General features: G+C 38.7%; 1 protein-coding gene across 6 annotated transcripts; it reads right to left on the bottom strand.

The window, feature by feature from the left end:
• Positions 1–1421: 1421 nt before the first annotated feature.
• On the bottom strand, positions 1422–25647 carry LOC124066252 (muscular LMNA-interacting protein). Of its 6 annotated transcripts, none has more exons than XM_046402518.1 (13): positions 25483–25647; positions 19596–19721; positions 16965–17028; positions 13078–13215; positions 10942–12552; positions 10091–10162; positions 9496–9591; positions 9330–9413; positions 9174–9227; positions 7994–8041; positions 7539–7601; positions 7300–7425; positions 1422–2295 (listed from the first exon to the last, which is right to left on the bottom strand). In XM_046402518.1, the coding sequence occupies exons 4-13, from the start codon at positions 13174–13176 to the stop codon at positions 2101–2103; spliced, it is 2448 nt and encodes an 815-aa protein (XP_046258474.1). In that variant the 5' UTR covers positions 13177–13215; positions 16965–17028; positions 19596–19721; positions 25483–25647; the 3' UTR covers positions 1422–2100. The 6 variants fall into 6 exon arrangements, with proteins under 6 accessions (XP_046258474.1, XP_046258475.1, XP_046258470.1 ...); XM_046402519.1 differs by lacking the exon at positions 25483–25647 and adding an exon at positions 24475–24599; XM_046402514.1 differs by lacking the exon at positions 16965–17028.
• Between the last annotated feature and the right edge of the window lie 20 nt (positions 25648–25667).

The raw sequence follows: 25667 nt of genomic DNA, 5'->3' as shown, positions 1-25667 counted from the left end.
ATTGCCATGGATACCAACATCCCAATATTGTTATCCACTGAAAGTTGGTGAGTTGCAGATCTTCAGTGTGGACATATATGAGGACTACTGCAGCTTTTTATGGAGGGAGGTATGAAAAAGAGAATGTGTTCAGCTGCTACAGCAGAGACTCTAATCCAGCAATCAGTGATTAGAAATACTCATCCATCAGTCCTGTGGTTTTTTCCTGAGAAGTAGATGAGACTTAGACTAAAAACAGCTCTAAAATGAAGTATGACATGAATTAGTCTCTTTGTTGTTAATAAAGCTTTAAGTTTATAACAAAACCGTTGCTCTCTGTTGTGCTGTTGAGGTTGTTCATTTCGTGTTGCACAGGTCAATGTAATTAGCTATCGTTCAAGATATTTTTGTAACTACTTCAGCATTGTTGACATTGATTATGGGTACACATTTGCTGTTGAGCTACTGCATCACAGCAAGAGCCACAGGAGGTGCTGTGAGTGCATCAATCACCTGCACTGATTTAACTCCCGCTTCTCCGAGAGCCCCTTTGAGGCTGAGTATGCTTTTCTTATGGATTCCCAATCATGTGTGAAAGATCACCCTGTGGCATTGCTGCTCTGCAAATGGAAACACTTCCTATATGCTCTTTGAAAGATCCTAACCATGAATAAGATACCCTTTCTTTTTCAGTTGAATTATTTATACCTCTTATCAAGCAGACTTTCATGTCAAGTAATTCTCTTAGATATGAAAATGTACATGTAGCGAGAGAAGGATCTAAAACTCAGAACATAGGAGAAGATAGGAAGGTTTTTTATCACATAATACAGTTTTTTTTTTAAACATTTAATAATATTAAAATAAACTTTTATTCAGATGTGAATGAGTTACATAATAAAAAAACAGAGCCTTATTACACTTTTCTCTTTTCTATTAAATGTTTTGCACATTCGCTAAGCCTGCCTGCCAAAACGACAACAGTTCAGTCATAGCTTAGCAGCTGCAAATAGCCACAATCTGTCAAGCTTTGGATTTCTCCACGTGGCGTCATTGGTGAGCTGTGCAGAGCGGAAGAAGTCAGCATGGTTTGAACTTCTGCATCTCTCAAGTTCTCCTTTTTTATAATCTTTTACACAACTATTTTTGCCACTTTCCACTTAGAATGCCTTCCTAAAGAGACTGCCGGAAAATGTATTCCATTATCAATGCGTTTACTGTAAAAGATATCACATCTCCCTCCCCTCTACTACTGTCTGTTTCTTACGACACCTTCAAGTGTGTTTTGATCATCTATAAACACTTTTCTCTTCAAATGAGGTTGGACATGTTGTGTGAACTAGATCTGTTCACGCACAATACAAGTCTACATTAAAATTAGCAGGTAGTCTCTGGTCTATTGTTAAGCTGTAGCTCTGGTGGTTTTCGTCTTAAACGTGTAATTTTCACTACCTGCTTCATCCACCTGTGCTTGTTGCTCATTTCTCAATGTACAGATTGTTTCTTGAGAATAACTTTTCAGTACATTACAGCACAGTTGATTGTTGGGGGCTAGAATGACAGTTTTGTCTATTTTTGACCAAAAATAGACACCCCGCCCCCACCCACCCAGGGGTGTAGGGTGGGGTTAAGGAACAGACAGCGCCATGCATTTTTATCATCTCTGTAAAACATAACACAACCCTAATTGCAAAAAAGTTTGAACACTCTCTGAGGCGTGAACAAAATCCGAATGCAATCATTTGCACATGAGCCCTGTAGTTTGTACAACAATACTTGTACAAAGTGTTCCTGAGCCTGAATCTTTCATACAAGCTTGTGTTTCAGACACAAAGTTGGGGGAAAGCATTAAATACAATGTACTTTTTTCATTTCAGTATATGTCAAAAGGGTTTTAGAAATGATCAAATTCTGTTTTATTAATGTTTTAGACGGGGTCCAGATATGTTTTGAAATCAGGTTGTAAATCCTTGTTGTCAGCTGATAATATGCGGGATATGCAGTCATTCAAAAATTAATGTAAGGTGCAGTTAACTGTCATTCCTCCTTTAACTGTGTAATGGCTTTCTATACTGGTTGAGTCTTAACAGACTTGATGGTGAATGCTTAAGTGTTAACACTTTAAATATGAGTCTCAAAAGCATCCATCCGCCCCTCAGTAGGACTGAAACACGTTTTCACTGGATGACTGATCTGGTCTTCGGGCTCTGTAATCCGCAGGGCACACACAGAGAACGGAGATCTTCTTTCAGGCTTCTTCTCCTCTCTCAACATTTGGGGTTTTGAACTTGTGTAAAAATCTTTTCTTGGCTCCACCTGAAATGGAAAAGGACACAATGGTTTCTACGTACATGCAGCAGCAGCAGCAGTCGTCAGGACTGTGCAGTTTCCAAAAGTTCTTAGAAGATCATTTCGACATAGATTTTCCATTTAGAGTGATTTCACCCCTTAAAATTGTTTTAAATTGGTTCACCCTGAGGCTGCTTGGTGTTTGCACTGGGATGAATATTCATTGTTCATTTGATGGCAATTATCTCTCTAGAATGGATGGTGAACTCAGCCAGCTGCTCATCATTCAATTATTTGCTCCATTTATACTAAAACTACAAATTTACATAGTTTCACACTGTTGAGCCTTTTATATACAGTATATGAACAACTTAAGACACACAGATGTGTGAAATGGTGCATCCCTATTTGTTTCTTGTCAAAAACACATTTTCTATTATTTCTTTGTTTAACATAATTCTTCACCATTTTTGAAAGAAAGAATCTTTGTGAAGCCTCTTTGGCTGCTACCTCTTGGGTCTCAGTCGTCTGCTTTTGGGTCCTTCATCTAAATTGGTGCTACCTTTGCACAAACATCTCAAGAGGTACACTGCATATATAGAGAATATATAGAGAGGTATACTAGATTACATATTTTGTACTTTGAATCTAAAATTGTGGCTCTGACATGACAAAAATAAACGTGTGAGGTTGAGTTGTTCGGGAAATTGCTAAACAAATCAGGCAGCTATTTTTTTCTTGAGGTCAAGTTAAATCAAAACAGGAAATGGTTTGTAGGCAGCATAATAAAACTTCACAGGAAAGCTAAACCCAAAAGATAAGATATGAAATACATAAACTATGAAGCAAAATTGAGGCCTAAGATGTTGGCACACGTACAGGAAAGATGTTTCTGCCACATTCCTGTTTTTGTTTCTTAATTAGAACAGAAAGATGCTAGAAAAGAAGCAGAGTAGTGTACTAATTTATAAGTTCTGGTTAATCTAACTTCACTGTCTGAAATCAGCAAAATCAGTGTCAGCCTGAATGAACAGCAGAGCGAATGTATGGGCTGTCAGATTATGCAGATTGCACAAACTCCCTCACTGACTGAATAGGGCTTGAACAGGGTGGTTGTAAATGTCACTCAATCATCTCCTGCCTTTAAACTGTCTGTGACACTGTTTTATTAGCTAAAGTAAAAATTAGTTTGATCTTAAAGATTGTATATAATGTAAAAATGCATTTTTTTATGTATAACTATGTGACCACAGTCAGATCATGTACATATGACTACCAAATCAGAGGACACAAGCCTGTAAAGGGAAAGCAATTAGAATTCTTAATTCAATGTTAGGGCGATTGGATCCATGCTGTCTACTGGACAAGTCAAGACTCATTTAAATTGCCCTATTTAGGCATAAAATCAACAGGCTTGAAAGTCTTGAAGTGAATAAACAAGAAACTAACAAATTAACTTCACACTAATGTCTTGTGTCAATTTTACCCTTTAGCATTTGTACCAATTAAACTAACTAGATAAAAGCTGTTAACTGGGGCGCTTCAGAGGTGCTAATATGTAGATTCTGTTACCTTTGGCCAGAGTCAGGGGAGCTGTTTCCCCGTCTTTATGCTGAGCTAACCTGCTGCTGGCTGTAGCTTCAAATTTACTGTACAGACATGAGATACTGAGCTTGTCATTTTCTCTGAATGGGCATATTTCCCAAAATTGGATCTATTATTTAATTATCACAACATAATCTGAACTTTAAAAATGCATATGCACGGAAGTTTGCACAAAATTTATTTCATTTTTGCTACAAACTGCAGCATAGTAATTAAAATTAAAATTTCACCATTCTGCATTAACATCAAGCTGAAATTAAATAAAGATTAGGTCACTGAATAATGTCGAGTGTAATTAATCAAAACTCTGCAACTTGCATCACACACTGAATATAAATTTTACAGCTACTAACAGGTTCTAAAGATTCATATTAATATTTTCCACCTCACAACAAACCAATATAAACCTAAATATTCCACCAAGATAGCCATGCAAATAAGTTACTGGCAGCAGAAATGCTGCTATTAATTGTTTCTCTGGTGACAAATGTCTGCCCTTCAAAGGGAAAACAATGTTTTAAGTGTCAGACATGTCAAGAGAATTGACAAGTTAAAAACCTCTCAGCTGTGGAAGATTTCCCAAAGCATTTCTGCAGTGGCATGGTAATAGCTTAAGTGTCTGCAGAAATCTCACATTGAGTTAATATGGATGTTTGTGACATTATCCAGTGAGCAGACTCTATTCTTGTACGTTTAAGTGTTTCTATTCTCATCAGTCCCTTGTATATCTGAAAATCCTCTTCTTGCCAATCATTTTGACCTTGACATTCAATCAGTGATATATTCAACGAATGAAGCAGACTCAGACTATAATTACACAAGGAGCTTAACCTTCGCTTATGCTGGAATGGCCTTTAGTAATGATTTGATAGCTATTTTGTAACACTGGTACTATTAATGATTTTCAATTATTTTCTGGTCCTATGTCACAATGCATGAAAATGAGCTGGGAAATGAAAATTGGCATAATAAGGATGTTTATAGCAGGACAAATACTAGGACTGTTCTAAAACTGGCATCTGAAATGCATGCTGGTTCTTCAAAACAGCACCCCACACAGTTTTCATCTTAACTTATTTTTAGTGTACAGTAACTAATATATGCAGTAATATACAAAATTATACATTTATATGTAATTACCTTTTTTTTAAAAAAAGGAACTGGTTTCAGTTCAAATTTCAGGTACTGGGATAGAAAAAAATCAGAACATCTCTAGTTTATATTCATTACAATATTGATGTGGAACAATAATAAAAGTGTAAAATCAGGAGGTAACACAAATATGGTGAGAAAATCCAATCGTTGGACCACAAGCTGAAGCAGTTACTAATTCTGTGGTTGCATCTGATTCACTTATGATTTGCTTCTGAGCAGGTCAGACAAAAGCTTTGTGACCATTTAAATGTGTATATTTTGCCATCATTTATTGTTGTATAAAAAAAAATAAACATTTGGCTGATAAACTGAAGCACATTCATCTATTCTCCTGGTAGCTCTCCAAATCTGTTCTCCCTCATCAGCAGGAAAATTGGAACTGTTATTGTTTTTTTGATTAAAGGCTTTAAAAAATTATACTGATTTAAAAAAAAAATCGCCCGTTTGCTTGAGAAAAGTCTGTTTGTTAACTCTAATGATGACAAACAGTGCAGAAAAACAATGAAATCCTCTAATTCTCGAAGCACTTCATGCACAAATACTCCTATGATGTTTGACAAGAAGACTTCACAAACACAGAGTCTCAGCAGCTAGTGAAAAAAATAAAAGATTTGTCCTCTTGAAGGATCTGACGAAGCTGGCTAAGGAGACGAGAAGACAGGTAGCTGTAGGTCACGATATAGAGGATCCAATTCAATTTATTTTAGCTATAATGAAAACAGGAGTCTATTACTCTGACAGAGTTTTAAGTCAGACATTCTTTTGGGTTTGTACTAGATGAGTAGAGGCACACCACACTTCCCCTACACCACATTCATTATTTTCCTGAGGACTTTATTTCTTATACTTGACAGATATTTGGAGCAATCTCAGCAGAGACAATGAATGTATTTGATTCACACTTGCCAAATCTACAACTGACTGCAGGTTGGCTTGGTTTCAGGTTTTGTTAAATGTTCGTTAAAAGTCTGAATAACATTTAAGGCATGTAAATCTTGGACATGGACTCAAAAATGACACTGTAGAAGACAGCCATGCTCATGGATACTGAGATTGTCTCATTTTTCCACAATCGCAACAGTACATCATTAGATTTTACTGAAAGATGTTATAACCACAAGAATATTCAACAGATGGGGGCCTCAGAAAGTCTGCTCAACAAAAATGACTAAAAGTGGGAAGGTTCATAGAAAGATAATAGACCTTAGATAAAATTTACAAAATTATATAAAATTTAAAAGCCACACTCAAATGATCACGTAAAGGAAGAATAACTTATTGTGAAAACTGGAAACACCTCCAATGCAATGCAACATGATTGAACGTGCATTTACGTTGTTATCATGGAAAAAATCCTGTACTAAAACACCTGGCTCTCAATTTGTTGACTGGAAGTTCTCACATTTGGATCATAGATTTTACCCGTAATCAGGCAGATTGTAATGATTTTGATTGCCCGTTAGACACAAAAACACACAGAGAAAAAGAAAGACAAAACAACGCCCCAACACTCACACACATTTGACAGTGTGAGAAGTTCAGGCCCTGGTTATGTTGAATGGCGAGTTTTCAGAGTGCGAAATGCAACAGCATAAGCATGCAAGCCCACATAGAATGCAGAAAAACTTTTCAGCTTGTTATTACGTCAAATATACACCCACAAGCGGCTGTTTGAAAGAGTATTTGACGAGGAAAAAAAGGGTTTCTGAAGACGGTGGGTTAGAAGATATTGATTTTAGAATATTGCATTGATTTCTCCTTCTCTGAAACCTTACTTGGTTCACTTTTCTCTTTGCAGTTGATTTCCTGTTATATTGTGACTTTGAGTCAAACGTTCAGTCTTCCACCATTAAGGGCCTTTATATTGAACCATGAAACAATAATACCTGACGAGGAGATCCAATATACAGAAGCAAGCTGACAAAGAAGAGGTGAAATGCTCTGCATCAGTTACCACAGAGAGAAAGATGTTTTCCTTAAAATATGTTCGTAATCAAATGAACCCATGACTACACTTTTCAAATTTATTTTACAAAATGATAAAAGTAAAGTAGTATATTCTGTGTTGTTTGATAATGACCTCACTTTTCTGCTGTGAAAACTTCTTAAAGTTGGAGTAAATTGTATTAAATTCTTGAGAGACTTTTAACAGACACGAGGGCAGTGAGTGATAGAAAAAAGATGGATTTTGATATCTAAAACTAATGTGTCTCCCTGTGTGGGTTTGAAAACATGAAAACACTCTAATACAGACTAATCCCACCAGCCTACCTTTTTGCTGCCAGTTAAGGTTTCCTTGACATCAGACAGTTTGAAGGGATTTGGATAAAATATTTCTTCATCTTCCACCGTCAGTCTTGGAATGGCCGTCATTGGACGAATAACCCCAGGCTTTGTCTGGACAGAGGGATTCAGAGTTTGACAGCACAGCAGACTTTCGAGACACATATCTGTGTTATAGCAGTTGCAGCAGGAGCCCAAACCTGATCAGATAATAACTGAACATGTACCTTTTTAGGATCCGTAATGTTTCTTTCGGCACTAGCAGATGGGTGCAAGCTGCATAAAGATGCCTGAATAAACAATGTGGAAGTAAAACATCAACATAATTATTAATGACTCTCACAATACTGAAATACTGATAAAGGAAAACACTTGATGTATTGCAAGTTTTGTTTAAAGGCAAGCAAAAGACTGAAATGGCAGAGCAGATTTAAGTGAGACACTTCATAATCCAAATAGAATTAGATATTTACTATCATGAAATAATCGCAGAAAGCAGACAGGAGTAAAAACTGTTTAGGATTAAGTGAGTTTTATTGTGCCAGATGTGCATTAACTTCTATTAAGTTTTTAAAATAAACAGGACAGAAGTGGGTTGTCACTGTGGTCCTGTGGGGGTAAAATCCTGAGAATTTCTTTTCTACTTTAATCAAACACACAAAGCTACCTGATTCTTACTCACATATTTGGTTTCACGCCCCAAGGATTTAGGAAATGATGAGTTGCTTTGCTGAAAGTGAAAGACAGAACCGACTTGAAACAACTGTCACACAAGTTTCATTTGGTGGGAAAATGAAAAAAAAGAAAGAAATCTCGACATGATTCATCTTCTATTTCAAATATGAAGTCCTTGGTACAGACAAGTCATGGACTCACTAATTATATCTGAACTTTGAAGATAGTGAGCAGTGAACTGTGCAGTCTTCTTATTTACTTATTCTTATCTTTAACTTTTTTCTCTTGCGTAGCAGTTATTTTCCTTTATCCTCGTCAGCAACTAAAAACTCACACATTTTCATCACTCTACTCTTGATCATCTTCATCGTCAATTCACACCAGTGTCTCATGGATTATGGTGTGAATTTATCCCTCCTACATTTTTTTTGGAAATCAGAAGTCCTTTGATCAATAATGAACAGATGCCTTTTCATTTTGTCAGTGTGTTAGTCAGAATTGTTTGTGTTTCAGTACAGAGTACACTTGCTTCTCTCACCCTTTAGTTGCTGCATTTTTGCATTTCCTATTTTATATTTGATCTTAATTAATCATTTAGTATTTTAGTTAAATAACTTCATGCACATTGTCAGTGAGACATGTTTAAAATTACAACAAAGATGGCAAAGCATCCAGAGTCATGCACTCACAGGAGTACAACATAATGTGGTTTTACAGTCACTTTGTGTGCACCAGCTCTCATGTCAATGGACATTTTTACACTGTCAGACATCAAGTTCAGCTACATTAAATGACAATATATGTAAGATATGTTTTTACACAACAATTACATATTTCAGCTTTCATTTTCGGTTTCTAGTCTGACTTTGCTTTACTTTTTTCCTCATATTGGCCGTAATTACTTTTTCATTTGGTTTCAGGCTTTAAACTGCCAGGCAGATTAATTGGAGAAATGTAACAAGCTAATTAGATGATTGAGGTTATGTGCTGGACTACGTCTTGGGCGGGAACAATGATTTCCTGGGGTCACTGCACCAATTTGATGTAAAGGTACATAAAATGTCAGGCATGAAACTCTTGTAATCTCACAAATAGTTTGTTCTGTGAGGTAAGTGTTTTGACGCTTCTTCCAGCTTCATATTTTATGCACACACACGAGTCACATGCTGTTAAAGATGCACATGTACCTGCAGACCAGGGTTGGGAGTCGATGATCTGGAGGACTGCAGCGACTGGGATGTCTTGCACAAAGGTTGAAAAAATATAAACCCATTAAATCCCTTTTAATACAAAAAACCATCATTTGTACATGTTTAATTTCATATTATATTACATAAACTCACTGTTGGAGTGGAATTTGCCAATATCTCGTCAATAACTGTATAGAGTTCCTCTGACTGTTGCCGGAGCTGAGCAGGTGAACACATCTGTAGGAAACACATTATTGATGTTACAGGTTTGTCACGTGAAGTGTGCAGGGAAAACCAGAATAGACGTGCGCAGTAATACCTCAGCATGGGTGTCTGTAACACCTCCGTCCAATGTAACACCTCTGTCCGGCGTGTCACGCGGACTCCCTCCTCTCTCTACTTGCTCGTCTATTGCCTGTAAATGCAAAGCAGAGTGAGCTCCCTGCCAGCACTGCTGCTTTCTTTAAATGATTATACAGTGTAGTCTTCGGCAATATTGCAACATCTCCTCCCGGTGATCCATATTCATCGACTTAGACAGCTCCTGTGCAGCTCTAAATATATTACATTTCTGTGTGAAAAACAATGCAATATGCCATCTGTTTTTGTCGCTTTGAGCATGACTTTTACTAAAAACTCTTTTCTCTGCAATAAATACAGCTTCTTAACCTTTATGAAATTAGTTTTCTGTCAGTTTTTCGGTATATAATACTCTAAAGCCTAATAAGTGTGGACTTTAAGAATGATTTTTCATGTATATGGAAAATCCTCCTTTTATTTGCAATCTTCGTGGCTTATGAGTTTATTGACATATTGCATTATGCACCAAATTCACATCAGGGCTTCATATGGCTGAAAATTTACAGCATAACAAGATGAATTAGTGGGATTAGAGTCAATTAATATAACCTCACCTGCTGGTCCAACAGAAGGGTGTTCGTGGGAATTGCCGCGAGAGATTTGTAGCTTAATTTAATCTTGTGTGTCTAGTTTATAGAGAAAGATGGGAAAACAGTGAGTATAAATTAATTCACAATTCAAATTTCTGCATTTTACTACAGATAAACTTTGCAGAATGTTTCTTGGAACATCATCCAATGTATTTTGCCTTTCTTTAGGCATGCTTTATCTCACACTGCTGCAGGTTACTAATCATGCAAAACAGTCAGCCACACTCGAGAGGCACAACGGTAAGCACAACACGGAAGTGTTTCATTTTGCTTTCACATCACCTTGTCTCTGCTTAAATGACGCATCTGAAGTCATTTTAAGCTACAACCAGCTTTCTCAACAGGCAGGGAAACCAGGCAACTATGTCCCTCATACTCATAGTTATATGTCCATGCTACACACATAAATTGGATAAATTGGCTTGCTGACAGTTGATACTCAGAATTGTGTGTGGTGTTACTTAACTCCAAGTCATATGTCTGGCCTAAAAACACGAGTTTTTAAAGGTTGCTACATGGTGCTTTTGAGTCGACACATGACATTTCAGATGTCACTGAAATTCAGCTCATGCTCAGTGCGACTCTTGTCTCTGCAAAGCGAAAATCTCCACCAACATCAAAACATGATGTGGCAAAGACAAACAGATAAACAGAAATCTAAAAACAGCTCCACACAGAGGACATCACTTGATATCCAGCTATCAAGTGAGTCTGTTTTTAACTACACAGTGCGGTAGAACATCATGCCGCAGGGAACATATTAAATAATACCCTCAGTTTGAACAAGTCATGCATGTGGCAAGCAGAGCAGCTACCTTTCTTTTTTTACCCTCCCTGTCACTGCAGTCTGATATTCCACTCCCAGGCCTTGGGGAGGGCGTTGAGCACAAGGAGAGAGAAGGGGATGGGGTGAGGTCTCTGTTTGGTGGAGCAGGAGAGGGCGTAGGCGTGGGGGAGCTGGTGGGTGAAGGCCATCCAGAGAAAATGATAGGTGTGTAGCGGGAAGGAGACAGACAGTGAGCTTTGTGAAAACCCTCTGATTTTGTGACATTTTTGGAATCAGGGCAGCTCCTCCCTGACTCACACCTTCCTGTGGTGTTTTGTAAAGGATGCAAAGGTGATATTGGGCCTGTGCGGGTGACACCGGGTGAGTGTAAAGGCTGAAGCTGAGGGGAGCAGAGGGGCGGGGATCTCAGTTGTTGAGACAGCGAGTGAAGCCTTGAGAGAGATGAATTTGGTCTCCATTTCTGGGTTGCAGAGGTCTCGTGCTCATTATTAAGTTTAGGGGAGGAGGAGATTAGTTTTCTAAGGTTATTATCTGCACGGCCCTTGAGATACGTTTGAACACCGCTCTGCTTTATCTCTGCGGACTTGGAAGCAGACGTGTGTGTGTGTTGCATTTTTTTGGAAGGTGCACAGTCTAATTCTTCATGCTTTGGTGGAGAAACAGATTTTAAGTTAGAGCAAAACAGAGGAACCTGGGGAAGCGTGCTGCTCTTCACCAGCACATGTGAAACGGCCTGCTCCTGTGGAGGCGCACTGCTTGAGAAAATCTGCTCTGAGCATCTTTTCACTTTAGTTTGAGGGCATGTACTGCTGAGCTCATTTAACTGCACAGGTGGAGGAGCAGTGACACATCTATGAGGCTCCCTGTGAATGTGGCTCTGACTATCTATAGATGCTGATGAGGAGAACTGGGAGGAAAACTCCAGGGGAATCGAGGCCACACTGGAGGCCGCTGAGCAGGCATTACAGAAAGACAGGGTCACGGGGTTGACCGGCCAGCAGGGGGTGTAAGGCCTCTGCAGAGCAGGCGACAGAACGGGGAGACGGCCTTTTCTCAGGATTGCAGTGAGGAGTGAGAGTCGGGTGAGAGGAGGTCGGTGCCGGGGTGGGGGGGACTGGGGACAGACAGAGGAGGACAGGCTCTCGCAGGATGAGAAACAGGTCTGGGGGGTGTGAATCAGACTTGAGCCAGGAGCGAGAAAGTGCCTCTTGATCTGGACAACAGCAGGGGAGAAGATGCCAGAGAGGACAGATGAACAGGGAGAAACAGTGCGGCTGAATGAGGCAGGAGAGGTTACAGAGGAAGGCTGCACGGCGGACCATCTCTTCTCCTTGTCCGAGCCCTCTGAGACGATAGACTCTCTGGATGAGGCCGGGGTGGGGAAAATATCTGCAGAGTTTGTGGGGCTCATTCTGTCTTCTGACACTGACGCTCTATTTGCATAGAAACCTGAGCTAACCTCAGCGTTTCCAGCAGTATCGTGACACTGCCACCGGGAAATGCTCCTGTATTTATCAACAGCTGTTTCCATAGAGGCCGTCCCAGCAGCCACGTGGTTGGGCGTATTTTCAGACTGAGCGCTGACAGAAGGACAGGCTTCAGTTTGACAGAGGCTCACGTCGTCCGATGACAGTTTGAGCTGAAAAACAAAAAAAGTTTGGCGACTGAAGTGTGATTGCGCTTTATCTGACTTTTCACTTTAAATTCGTTTTAAAACCAGAGAGACTGCAAATTGGACCTGCAAATTAAATGTGTTATTGACAGGTTAATAAGTTCTGTCATTTGTGTAGAAGAAAAAAGTACTTTGCTGAAGTCATTTTCTGACTTTGCAAAAGAAGAACTACAATAAGGCCATTACAGAGCAGACCCTACAAATGGACTAGCTGCTTATTAACTTACTGGGAGTGTTTGTGATCTAATTAAGCTGTCAGATTTGAAAGGCTTGCTTAAGACATGCCATGACATTTTTTTTAATTCATCTCTTAAAAACTTTTATTGTGTACATTAAGTAATTTATTGAGTGCATATTTATCCTGCATAAGTCCGCTGATATACAGTAACTGTACATGCATACATGTAGACACATCTGCGCTGTAGTGTGTCAGAGCTCCTTGTTGTAGATGTCACAGAGACATGACATTAAGAGTGCTCATGTTGTACTTACTTGAAATTTCGTCCCCGGCTGGACTGTTTTTCCTGCTCCTCTCTCCACAGAGTCCTTGATGAAGACTCTCTCTGCTTTGAAAATGTTTCCGTCCGTCATGGTGTCCCCGGTTGTCTCCTCATGGGACACAGCTATGGTCTGACAGGAGAAAATGAAGCAAATGTTTAGGAGGAACTGAGCAAGTGAAACCTGAGAAAACACGAGGTGAATTTCAGCCAGCCTCTCTGAGCTCAAGGGTGTGCTTGGTTTCACCACACCACATGCCCCACACATATAATTCACATGTACACGCACATGTCCCGCTGCCCTTGGTGTAGGATGTGATTCATGATGTGGAAGCGAACAACTGAGGAGGAGTCTACACACACAGCTTTAAAGCTTTAGTTGTTAGACAATGTCACACTGCCTCACAACAGTGACTACACATCTGAAAGAGGTCACTTGTGAAAACATCACTGAAATGTCATAAGAAAGAAATGAAAGAGGTTCTCAATAGAAAGGAATAGTATGAACATTATGTTTCATTTAATGTAAGTTGATCAGATATGGGAATACTGAGGTTGAGTTGAGCTTGTTTGAGTTTGAGATGTGGGATAAAAGTGTGTTGTTGTCATTATTGTTGTTTTGTTTTGTCCTCCTGTGTTGTTTCATTTTGTCATCAAAACTGAAGAACTTTGTTTTTTGATGTGGAAGTGTATGCTGTATATAATGAGAAATCTAAATTAAGTCTTGAAAGAAAAGAAGAAATATAGTGGTCCAGAAGTACTGTAGGCTATAAGGTAAAAAGTACTTCGACTGTACTTAAGTACAGTACTTGAGGAAATTCACTTGGTTACTTGATAAGGCACTGAAAAATAATATGTCGACATGTGGTAAATATATATATATATATCTATATATATATAGATATATATATATAATAAGAAATCTTCACTGTCTGCTTGAGTTCATATATTTTCCCAGTTGGGTGAGAAGATCAATATAACGTCTACCCACCAGCACCTCTGAAGCTCACTAATTAACACATTATATCTCATTTGTTGAATTTGTGCCAAAACTTGAAGTCAGGCTGTTTTTTGCTTCCAGAAACCTTTGTGCTAAGTTGAGTTAATTGCCTGCTGGCTGTAGCTTTATACTTAAGTAGTGTGTAAATAAAGTGACACAGTAGCGCAACATTGGATTAGATGGGATTTTGAAAGATTAACATAATTTGGCTCCGATTTAAATTTATCTCCTCCTCTTTGTGTACAATTTTCCTGGTGAGACTTTGTTGGCGGTGCCCCCCAGATAAATAATCACGAGAAGATTTGAAACAGAACTTATCTAAACTGTTATGTAGGATATGGTGATGTGCTGTGGTTTATAATATGTGTAAGAGCTCCATTTAAAGGAATATTCCAGAATGATATGTGTTACATTTAAGTGGAGCTAAAACGGTAACTGCTTTTGACAGGCATCATTACTGACATGAACTCCCACATTTATGGCAATTATAATTCTAAAATATCTATATGTGACACCACATGTTAATGACACCCTTAAGTTTTCTAAATCAGTTACTATTCTCTGCTGCTGTTCTCTTATCTTAATATAGATAAGCAGTAATCAAACAAATGAAAGGTTGTCAGAAAGACACTTATTCCTGGGACTCTGCTGAACGCAAATGGCAGCTTATGTCAATAATATCATCACATAATACATGTCAAAAGCAGTTATATTTAGAATTTAAATGCACACTAAGGCACTGTGAGTTTGTCATATGTATATCAGTATGACTGGACTTCAGGTGTGACTGACTCGCCTGCCCCCCATAGCCATAGTGTGGCTCATTAAATGGGTCATCAACCATCCCTTTCATCATGTGACTTGTAAGGGTCACATGGTTCCTGAAGGGAATGAGGTGTAAGTCTCCTTGGGAGGGATCTCAAGGCTGCAATCTGGGTGATTGTTAGGTGGTGGCATAGACATTTTTGGACTGTGCAGTACATATTAAGGAGGACAGGAGTCTTAATATCAAGGTGTACCGGAAACTAACACACAGTGCCCAGTACCTGCTCTTTGACTCTCACCACCCACAAGAACACAAACTGGGAGTCATCAGAACTCTCTACCACGGGGTGGACCATGTTCCTACAAAAGCCGAGGGCATAAAGAAGAAGCGCACACACATCAAGACAGCACTTAGGACCTGCTGGTACCCCAACTGGGCCTTTGTCAAATCTTCAAAAGGCCAGAGAAATAGCAGGATTGCTACCATCAATAAGGACACAGATAAGAAGGGCAAAAAACCTCACTGCTCCATATGTGGCTGGATTGTCTGAAGACTGCAAAGGATTTTCTCCAGACATGGCATTCCAGTACACTTCAAACCCGTGAACACCCTCAGACATAAACTGGTTCATCTCAAGGACAGAGCTCCTAAAGCCAAACTAAGCAATGTCGTATATGCAATCCAGTGTAGTGAGGACTGCAATGACCTGCAGATTGGGGAGACCAAACAACCAGTCCATAAGTGCTTGGCCCAACACCGAAGGGTCAACCCCGCTGGCCAGGATTCTTTAGTCCATCTACGTCTTGAGGAGAATGGACATTCACCTCAGCACAATAATGTTCACATCCTGGACAGAGAAGACAGATGGTTTGAAAGAGGGGTGAAGGAAGCCATATATATCCCCTGACCCCTACAAGTCACATGATGAAAGGGTGGGTTGACAACCCATTTGACGAGCCACACTATGGCTATGAGGGGGGGAGGCGGGCAAGTCATTTACACCTGGACATGAGACTCTAACAAGTCACATGATGACTGTGTGCGACAACGACCCATTCAACCCTCTTGCAGTCTCACGTTGGCTGGGCAGGTCTACCATCTAGGTTTCATAGCTGGGACTCCCGACCAGTTAATCAGAAATGAAGAAGACTTTTGGATGAGAAGTGAAGTGATGAGAAGTGATCTTCACTTAAACTGAAGTCCAGTTGCCCAAACTTAAACTCTTCTACACAAGAAGACTTGGATGACTGAGAAGCTACACAGACACGTTGTCGTTTAAGTGCTCATGAGGTCACACAAAAAAAAATGATAAACTGTAGCCATTTTGGCATGAATTGAACATTTTTATTTAATTTAATCATTTTTATTGTTTTGGTTCTGGTTTCAGTAAAAGTTCTTGACAAATTAAAGTAAACAGGTTTGCTTAAATAATTCTGGTTAATATAGTTGAACTAAGTCTGCCTTCATTTAGCACAAGTGTCCATCGGAATGGTGGTACTGTTATTTTTCAGAAGGAAAACATTTGTTCACCTGATGTCATCTCAACTACTTCTGCTGAATATATCCTCTCAGGATATATATATAGGCTTATCTAATTTAGTCAGCCTGCAGATGATGCATGATGCCAGTGGGCCAAATAGGAATATAAAAGAAACCTTCTAATTGGAAATCAGGAGATAATTAGGCGAGGAAGCTCTGAGCATTGTGTTGTACTATCTCATATTTCACTTCAATGGTGGCCACTCAGAACACAAACTGATAAGGAGCACTTGAGGTTACACTCACTAATTTCAAATACAGCAAGGCGACACACATGCAGTTTCTTTCTTTTGAACAGGACATTAGTGTGGGCTGCTCTAAATCACAGTGATGGATTAATGAGCTGTCTCACAGGTAATCCTTTACATTCTGCTCTCTCTCATCTCAATATAGACGCTGTCACCCCAGGGAGTATTACTCATCTGTCGTGTAAATACAATCCCAGACACTGAGCCCGCTAACTATATTTTGGATTGCTGATCTCCTGAGAAACATTCAACAGAATACTTCACAGCATGTGTGTATGTGTGGAAAAGGAAACGGTGTGAGAAAGCAAATTTAGAAAAAAAAAACTGACCTCGTGCCACAACTTCGCTCCATGTGAATGAATCAGAGGAGAAACAGGTTACAGTGTGGTCCAGCTGCAAGAACCGAGATAAGGCTCACAAACACAGATCCTGTGAAGGGTGTTCGTGATGCTCACAAATAGACTAAACATATTCTCACCTGGCTCTGAACACAGTGACTGAACATCAGCTTCTCTGTTTACTGACATGGTAGCAAACCCTTTGCAACCACTACCTGTACGCACAAGAACTGCCTGTACAACAAATCTGTAGTTCTGTGATCACAAAGAGACTATATCTTCTCTTATCTTCTACTTCACTGTCTGATAGCAATCAAACCAAAGCAAACGAACAGAAAGTCCTCATTTCTATTGACAATGAACCATTTTCATAAAAGGGAAAGGGTGTTGTGGATGTTGCATAAGAAGGACCATTAGGGAGCTCGTCTGACTTTGTGATATACATTCAATGACATATTAATGACATATTAACGAACAAGGTTTCAAAGTGCTTGTTGAAGTTCTACTTTATGTCTGCTTTATTTCACTCCCATCTGTTTCAGAGGGAAATATTGTACTTTTTACTCTGCTACTTACCAGATTACAGTTACAATCACTTATTATATTAAAAAATATGACATGTAGTTTAGATGAAAATGCCAGTTTTACCAAGATGCCACTATATAGGTACTAAAGCAGCAACTAAAGTTGGCTTTTGAAATCATTGGCACTTAAAAAAAAAGCCTTTCCAAAAAACAATATGAGAGAAAGATGGAGGCAGAGCTATAGACAGATAACCAACTAATAAAGTGGAAATTGAGTTCAAATGAAAATGTGGACGAAATAAGTGAGCACAAAGACATGAATGGTGAGGGTGAATTCAAACTCATGTCACACAATCCAGTACTTGTGTACGTATGAAAAGCCAACCCTCCTTACATTCGGGGTTGTTCAGAGTTTCCCTGCTGAGTAGTCATCTGTTGATGTTTAATAACATGAAGGGCCCCCACTCCTTTAGGTAAAAGCAGTGCAGGAAAGTTGAGAAACGAATGGTGCCACCCCCCAGCGAGAAGACCTTTGAAGTCTCATGCAGGCAGGCAGCAGAAGCTGTTGGCTGTCCTGAGGCAGCTGGAGCTGTGGTGCTGCTGTGATGTTTGATGAACATCCAATAGCATATTAACCCCTTCAGCAATCAGACACCAATGGAGTCCACATCAGCTCCTAGTTTGAATATTCATAGTATGTGTGCACTGAAGTAGTTTCTACATGAAGTTGGGCAGAAGGTCAGAAAGAATAAAAACTGAAAAGCATATGTGTTTTTGTGCAGTTTACAAACCAAAATGTTTCTAGTGATAATTGTCTTTTAATCAATTGTTTTATTCTTTTTGTATTAAAAAACATCTTTTCTTCTATCTCTGAGAAATCTGGTATCTGCCACATTCAGTTGTTCAGCATGTAGTATCACTGACTAACGAAAAAGTGAATCTTTGGACATCCGATGCAGTCATTGATATTGCTCTGGATGATATTTGACATTGATACACGTTTTCCTGATGTGCTGATGTATGAGTCAAACTTAGAATACATAATGTAAAATAACGTACCCTAACATACCCATTAGGGTTTTAAAACCTCTGTGGAAACCATGTGAGACAAAATTATAGAGAGATATTTCATATTATTATTATTTATTCATATTATACTTGTTTCATATTGTCAATTTTAAGCATATTACGTCTAATGTTTACAGATCTACATTGTTAAATGAAGACATTATTCTATGAATCTATTTTTGCTTATTTCTCTCACTGATCGCTGTTCTACTTTCTGAGAAGGAAGTCATGGATGTAATTGCTTAAATGGTGCAGTTAAGACTGAGATTGATTCTTCTCCAGATGCAAAGGTGTGACCTTCATCCTTAATACCCCAACATGATTAATCACTAGAAACTCGAGTCATTTGAAAAACACCTAAAAGTTTCAGAATTGGATTTTCTGGCTCATGGACCTGTTAGTTTTCATTTGATTTTCAATTCTAGGACTCTCTTGCTCATCACGTCCTACATAACCCTCATGAAGAGTTTTCTCCACGCTCACATACAAGTTATTGCAAGTTATGCAATTGGAACTGTTTGAAAAATGCTGTTTAAAGTGAAATCATAAAGAAGTACTTGATAAAAAATATTGCAAGTCAATGTTCATAAGTTTGATAAGTGTGATAAATGCCATTCTGAGAATTAATGCAGTGTTAAGCTGAAAGACCTATCTGTTACATCAAATATAAGAAGAAAATGATCTTATTTATTCATTGTCGTCATTCTTAAAGTCTAATCTTGAACATATTGTGATCAGCTGGAGGAAGTTATTATTAGGGAGGAGTAAGACAGGCTGAGTGGGTTCATTTTCATACTGATGAGTGACTCAGTGGAGTAAATTTGTCTACCCATAGCAAGTAGAGTGATTTAAAATAACAAAATAAGCACACCAGATGCATACCAGATGGCAATACAAAAAAAAAGTTAATTAACTGTCAAGTCTGTACATGTGTTTTGATAAGCGCCTTGTAATAAAAGCAGTCACAAAGAAAACCAGTTGGTGATAATATCACTTTTTAATCTCTGGTGTGTGTGTGGTGCTGCTGTACCTTAGTTGGCTTTCCTGTTAGAGCTCCACATCTCTCTTCTTCAGTAATAAGGCTTTCAATTGGTAATTTCTGAACCACTGGCACAAATGTGAAAACAGAAGGCTTAGATGGTACTTCTACTGAAACCTGTAAAACAGAGATCAAGGGAACAAATTGTCCACATTACACACTCTTGTAACAAGTTCTGGTTAATTTCCCTCCCAAGCACACACACTTGTCTAATTACAATAAATGATGATTCAAGCACACTTATTCCCCAATAAAATCTTGTTTAAGAGATGATGTTGAGCTCTCCATAAAATCCATGTTCCAGTCACAGTCAAAAAATCTTATTCTTAGTTATCATATCTAAGTTATCATAGCTGAATACAACTGAGTCCCAGCCATTAATAATCCCTCCCCACTCTCTCTCTCTCTCTCTCTCTCACACACACACACACACACACACACAGTTTAGGCAGCTTAGCATCCAACAGCTCAAAGATCAGTTTTGTTGTGTTGTAATGAGTTACACTTAAATTGGCTCATGTTCTCATCTGCATAAGGGTACATGAGTGTTCCTTGTTAGTTGAGGTGAAAATGCTGAAGTTGCATAACTGAAATGCTATAAATAAGCCACAGATGTTCTTTTGTATTATGCTAATGCCATGGTGACCAAAAACTGGACAGCTCTGAAAGCTACTGGCCTTTTGTTCAGTGCATAAACTAATCAACCCATAACTTAATGGGTAGTCATTGCTCTGCTTTTGTCACTGTTCTCCACCCATTTGGGAGCAAGTTTATGGAACCAAATTACAACAGTTTTTCAAGATGTGACATTAAATGCTGCAATAAGCACAACAGGACAGCAGTAACCACTATTTTAATTCTGGTTCTGCAGTGGCCAGCAAAACCAAAAAAAAAAAAATCTAGGAACAAATCTAAATCTGAATCTAACAACAATGGAGACAACTGGTTGAAAATGTGTGACGTTGTGTAAATGTTGTAAACTCACACAGTACTCGCACAGTCAAACAGTGCAGAGTGATGCAATGGATGAACTGGCTCAACAGTGTAGTGGATTCAACAAGGGCATTCCAGGAACATATGCTGGAGGACATGAATACATAGCAGATGCAAATGCAGATGCAGAAGCTGTGGGTACGATGTTGGCAGTGCTCCAGGTCATTTACAGAAGCAATAAAGCAGGATGTGTGCTAACGTTTGCTCAGCGCTGCGAGGAGAGTGTTATTCAAAACACTGGCAATATTCACGTGTGTACAGTAAATATAAAATTACAGCCAGAAGCTGGTTAGCTTATCCTGGCATATGGACTGGAAACACAAGGAAACAGGTAGCCTTGGTCGGTCTTGAGAAATATCTGCCAACTAGCACCATTAAACTAATCACCTGCTGGCTGCAGCCATGCACATGCTAGCTCGCCATTGGCTGTGATCTTTACGGTGTGCTCAAGAGCAACTTTTTGGCTCAGACACAGGCGACGTCAGGCAATGCTAGAGTCAACCTTTGTCATCACTAGTTTTGTGATGTTGGTTGGTGTGTCTGGGACTTAAAACTGAGTTGGGGCTTGTGTCAAACCACTTTGGTGTAAACATCATAGTCAGTCAACACTGTGAATTCTCCGCTGCCTGCAGGGGTGGCCTATAGTACATCTGGTTCTCAGCTTTTCCTGAGCTCGCACAGCTCCATTCACACAATTAATGGGTTGATATTCACCTGACCCATGTATGTATGAAGACACAGAGCTGCAAATTGTGGTGGGTAAAAGCTTCACCCCATATATGAAAAACAGCAACATCTGTTTGTGATTATAATCTTGAACGAGCTGGAGCTGTAAATTCAGATTCCAGGGGAATTTTGCCAACAAGAAACACACATTAAACTGCAAAAAAAAAAATGTATGTCGATACACTCTAGATAATGGTATGTATGTTTCTGTTTCTAAATGCCTTGCAAGGACTGTTAATTTGTTTAGCAACATAGTTCCCATCACAGTTTGCATTCAATAGTATTTCATTGTCTGGATGTGTGAAAACATTTTGTATTTATGCTCACCCAGAAATCAAAGCACACACTCATCAAAAGTACTTCCACTGCTTACTAATCACACTTCTCTGCACAGTGTTGTAAGGTCATGTGCAAATGCAAGCTGGAGGGTAAGGGCACTGAAATTTCCTTCTCTAATCAGTGGATGTTATTGTAGCAGATACTTGAAACTCTATTAAAAATGGATCACACATGCTCTGCTCACTGATGTAGACACAGTCAGGGAATTAGCATATTAGGACCTGCTTCATCTTTTATCTCACAATTTCACTGGAGTTCAACCAGCCAAATCAGTTCTGATGTGTGGCAGGTTGAATGTGGGGAGAAAAAAAAAAAAAACGTAGCTCCGAAACAACATGATTATAAAGATGTTTGCAGATCAATATTTCTTGATTTTGAAATGTAAATACACTCATTACTCGAATGGCATTTTGTAACTTCTGCACACTGTTAATTACACTTACGAGAATGACCTGACTGAACTTGAAGATAATTGAGCCAAGCAACGACACAAAAACATTTGTCTTCTACACAGTACAATACAGTAATCGAAAGAGGGAAAATTTAGCAATTTTCTGTGTAGTAGAATGTGCAGCCCTTTGAGTCTAATTATGGCTATTGTTCCCCCTCTTGGAATTAATCAATGCATAATTTCAGACATTATAGGAGTAGAACACCTGAGAGTGCTACAATATACTTTTAAATACTGGTGTTGGAAGATTAAAAGGAAGTCTATTCATCAGGTGGAACCACATGTTGCTACTACACTTTGCTTTGTTAGTTTGCCCATGCCTGGGAAATTATCAGCACACCACACACCTGGCAGGGTTTTGAACTGATGCTGTGCATCTTACATTTTAGGGAGGCATATTTGCTGGGTGTGATTTTATTATACATATTTAAGCTGCATGCTCAGATATAATGAATGAAGCAGCTACAGAACAGGCAGAGTATGAAACACATAAACGTGTAACATAATGTTAAGGGGTTGAGAACACCACATACATGAAAGACCTGGCAAACACAAAGAAGACCAACAAAGAAGAACATTCAGATTCAAATGAAGTAATGAGTAAAAGGAGCAGTCTTCTTAATGCTCAGTTCAACACATCTATTTGCCTTGAACGTCAGTGCTGGTGAGAGCTGTGCCCAGTTAGGCACTGAAATAACAGTAGCGCCGTATGTTACCTTGCCTCAGGTTCATAATGCCATTTTGGCCAAAAATATCACATTTACTCAAAGCAAGCATGTGGATTTTTGAGTTCAACAGAGAAAACCCATCAAGGGTTTTATGTTTATATCTCTATGACCTTTCTGGTTCATTAAATATTCGAAAGAAGTGGAAGACGAATAAGAAAAACAGGCAGATGTACAGACTGATGCAGAGACTGCAGCCACGTATGTTCTCTTAAAGATACAGTATGTAATTTCTGTCACAAGGATCATCATTTGATGGCATAGCGAAGTAACATTGGACCATGGGAGTTTTGATGTTAAATAACCACCATTGCTAATGAAAATCTATATAAAATGACTTAGGCAGAAATGTTCATGGACGAGATAATGTTTTGTAGCTTTTTTCATTTATGTTAACTAAACTTCCTTCCCCTCTGACTTTCCCAGAAGTTATAGCAACAGGCACCTAAATGAAACACACCACTACCTTGAATAAAATTACAAAATGTAACTGAGTATATTTACATTTAATATTACGTTTCAATCTACTAAATACAGAGTGAAATATTCTACTTTTTTACATCATTCATTTCACAGCTGGTAGCTTTACAGTTGAATATTTATGATGAGTTATTTGGATATATACATCTAATGGTTTGTAAAATAGTTCAAATTAGCACCACACTGACCAGTTACAACATTAAATGTCTGCTTACAAATGTATCATGCAATGAAAGTGTATTCATGTATTCATTTTAATATAATAATCATTCAACGCTATCATGGACCATTTAGTCTGTAGGGTATAATGATTAGTTTTACCTTTAATACTTATACTGATAATGCTTTTAATGTGGGATCTTGCAATGGAGTGTTTTTACATTTTGGCATTACTGAGTACTTCTTCTTCCATTTTACCTAAACACATGTCCCTTGTGACATGACACCAAGTTCCTGTGCCTGAGGAGGTTCACTTTTACTTTGAAGAGCCAAGATATCTATATCAGAGACACCAGTGTAGCTGTAATCAACTATAAATAAAGAAATAGAACAAATGCCTCCACTAAAATAATCATGTGCCATCTTATAAACTTGTTTATGTGTTTATGTTCTTATGTAACCTCCTTGTTTGCATGTCCTCCGTAGTCATAGCAGAGTAAGTTTAGACTGCGAGAGGTTAAAGCGAAGGTTTCCTACTAGTCCATGGGAGCCCTCTTGAATGTTTAATTGCGTCTAGTGTTGCTGAGGCCATGCCGTCCTCATAGATCACGTTTCCAGGCATCCCTGGTTCACTGTGCTACATGTCGTCTCACTGTGTGCATGCTCTCACTAAGTTATTTCTTGTGGCATGTCGGACCTGTCCCAAAGACCGAAAACAAGCAGTACTAAATCATTTCCTGAAGCAGACCACCCTCTGTGGGGCTCTTTAAAGGAACACTCATAAACACTGACCAGCCAAAAAGTTATAAATATACTCCATACTACTGAATGAATGCAAGTGACATTGTGATACAGGTTGCATTACTTATACCTTTTTATGTCGCGTGTTTATCTGTGTTGTTTAACGCTGTACTCGTTCCTCTGTAGAAGAAGCTATGCAAAACATAAGCAGCAGTCCATACTTTCCAAATTCTATCTTTATTATTCACATACTTACTCGTTTGTGTTTTGCCAATGATGATTATTGCTCTAAATCTGAAACCGCAGTGCTCCGCAGATGTTCAAATGTGTATGTGAGCAATTCACGTTGTACCACAGTAAAAGCATAAACAGTCTGGGCGTATCACTAAGTACTAAGACTTTAATTACAGACAAACATACAGCCCCTCCCTCCAGAGGAGATAGGGTGTGCAAATATAGCCCACTGCCAGCTGCTACTGAGCACACTGGGTTATCTCTCAAGATTATAAAGAAATGTTATAATTACAGGTTGCATACAAAGGACAAAAACAACTGAAACTGCATATATTTGAAACAATGCTTGCAAATTTTCAAGAGCAACATATTGAGGGAGAAAATGCCAGCATGATTGAATAAAGATTATTTCTGCTTTAGTGAGTGTGTTACAGGTTTGCTCACAATTACAAGAAACATTTACATACCTTAAAGGTGGCATTTTCTATGTTGATTATAATGCTTCATGAAGGTATTTCCTATCACTACACTTTAAGGTCCTATTAAAGTGTAGTGACAGGAAATTACTCAAGAGTCATAAAGATAAACTAAAATATAAGATTGATTTATGTTCATTCTCGTACTATTTTCTGCCCATTTAAATTCACCTGAAAGCAGTTTGGTTACAATTATTCATCCAAGTCTGACAGGAAATAACAGCTTAAATATCAAGTATCTGCATCTGAGTTTGTAGTGTGTCTATGTGTTTATGTGTGAAAGTCTGGAAGGTGGCGGTGGGGGGTAGAGGGCACAGTGGGGGTGGGTTAATAGTGTTCATAGATCAAAACCAGCTTCTTTATTTGGTTTAGCTTTGAGGCAAACATATTCATCTCAAAACTGAATTTAAAGTCAGGACCACTGTAACTACACATGTAAGCGGAAAGCAAAGTTGGGTCAGCAATACAAATCAGCAGTACAGCAAATACGCAAGGCTTTTCATCTGGTAGACATTTCTAAAGAAGAAAAAATATCTATTATCAAAATCTCTTACCTTCCCTAGACTCGTATTCATATTATTCATTCCAGCTTCAAATTCCTCGCCATGCAAAAGTGTTGAAAAATCTCTCTAGACGTCTAAAAATCAAAGCAGATAAATAGAGTAATGCATTCTTTTCAGTCCCTCTCATGAAGTTCAAAGTGTATTACTGTTTGTGTGTGTGTGTGTGTGTCGCCCTG

Source organism: Scatophagus argus, chromosome 10 (genome assembly GCF_020382885.2).
Source record: "Scatophagus argus isolate fScaArg1 chromosome 10, fScaArg1.pri, whole genome shotgun sequence".
In the NCBI taxonomy this organism is placed as follows: domain Eukaryota; kingdom Metazoa; phylum Chordata; class Actinopteri; family Scatophagidae; genus Scatophagus; species Scatophagus argus.
Note: the sequence above shows the minus strand (reverse complement) of the source record. Positions and strands in the feature narration are given on the sequence as shown.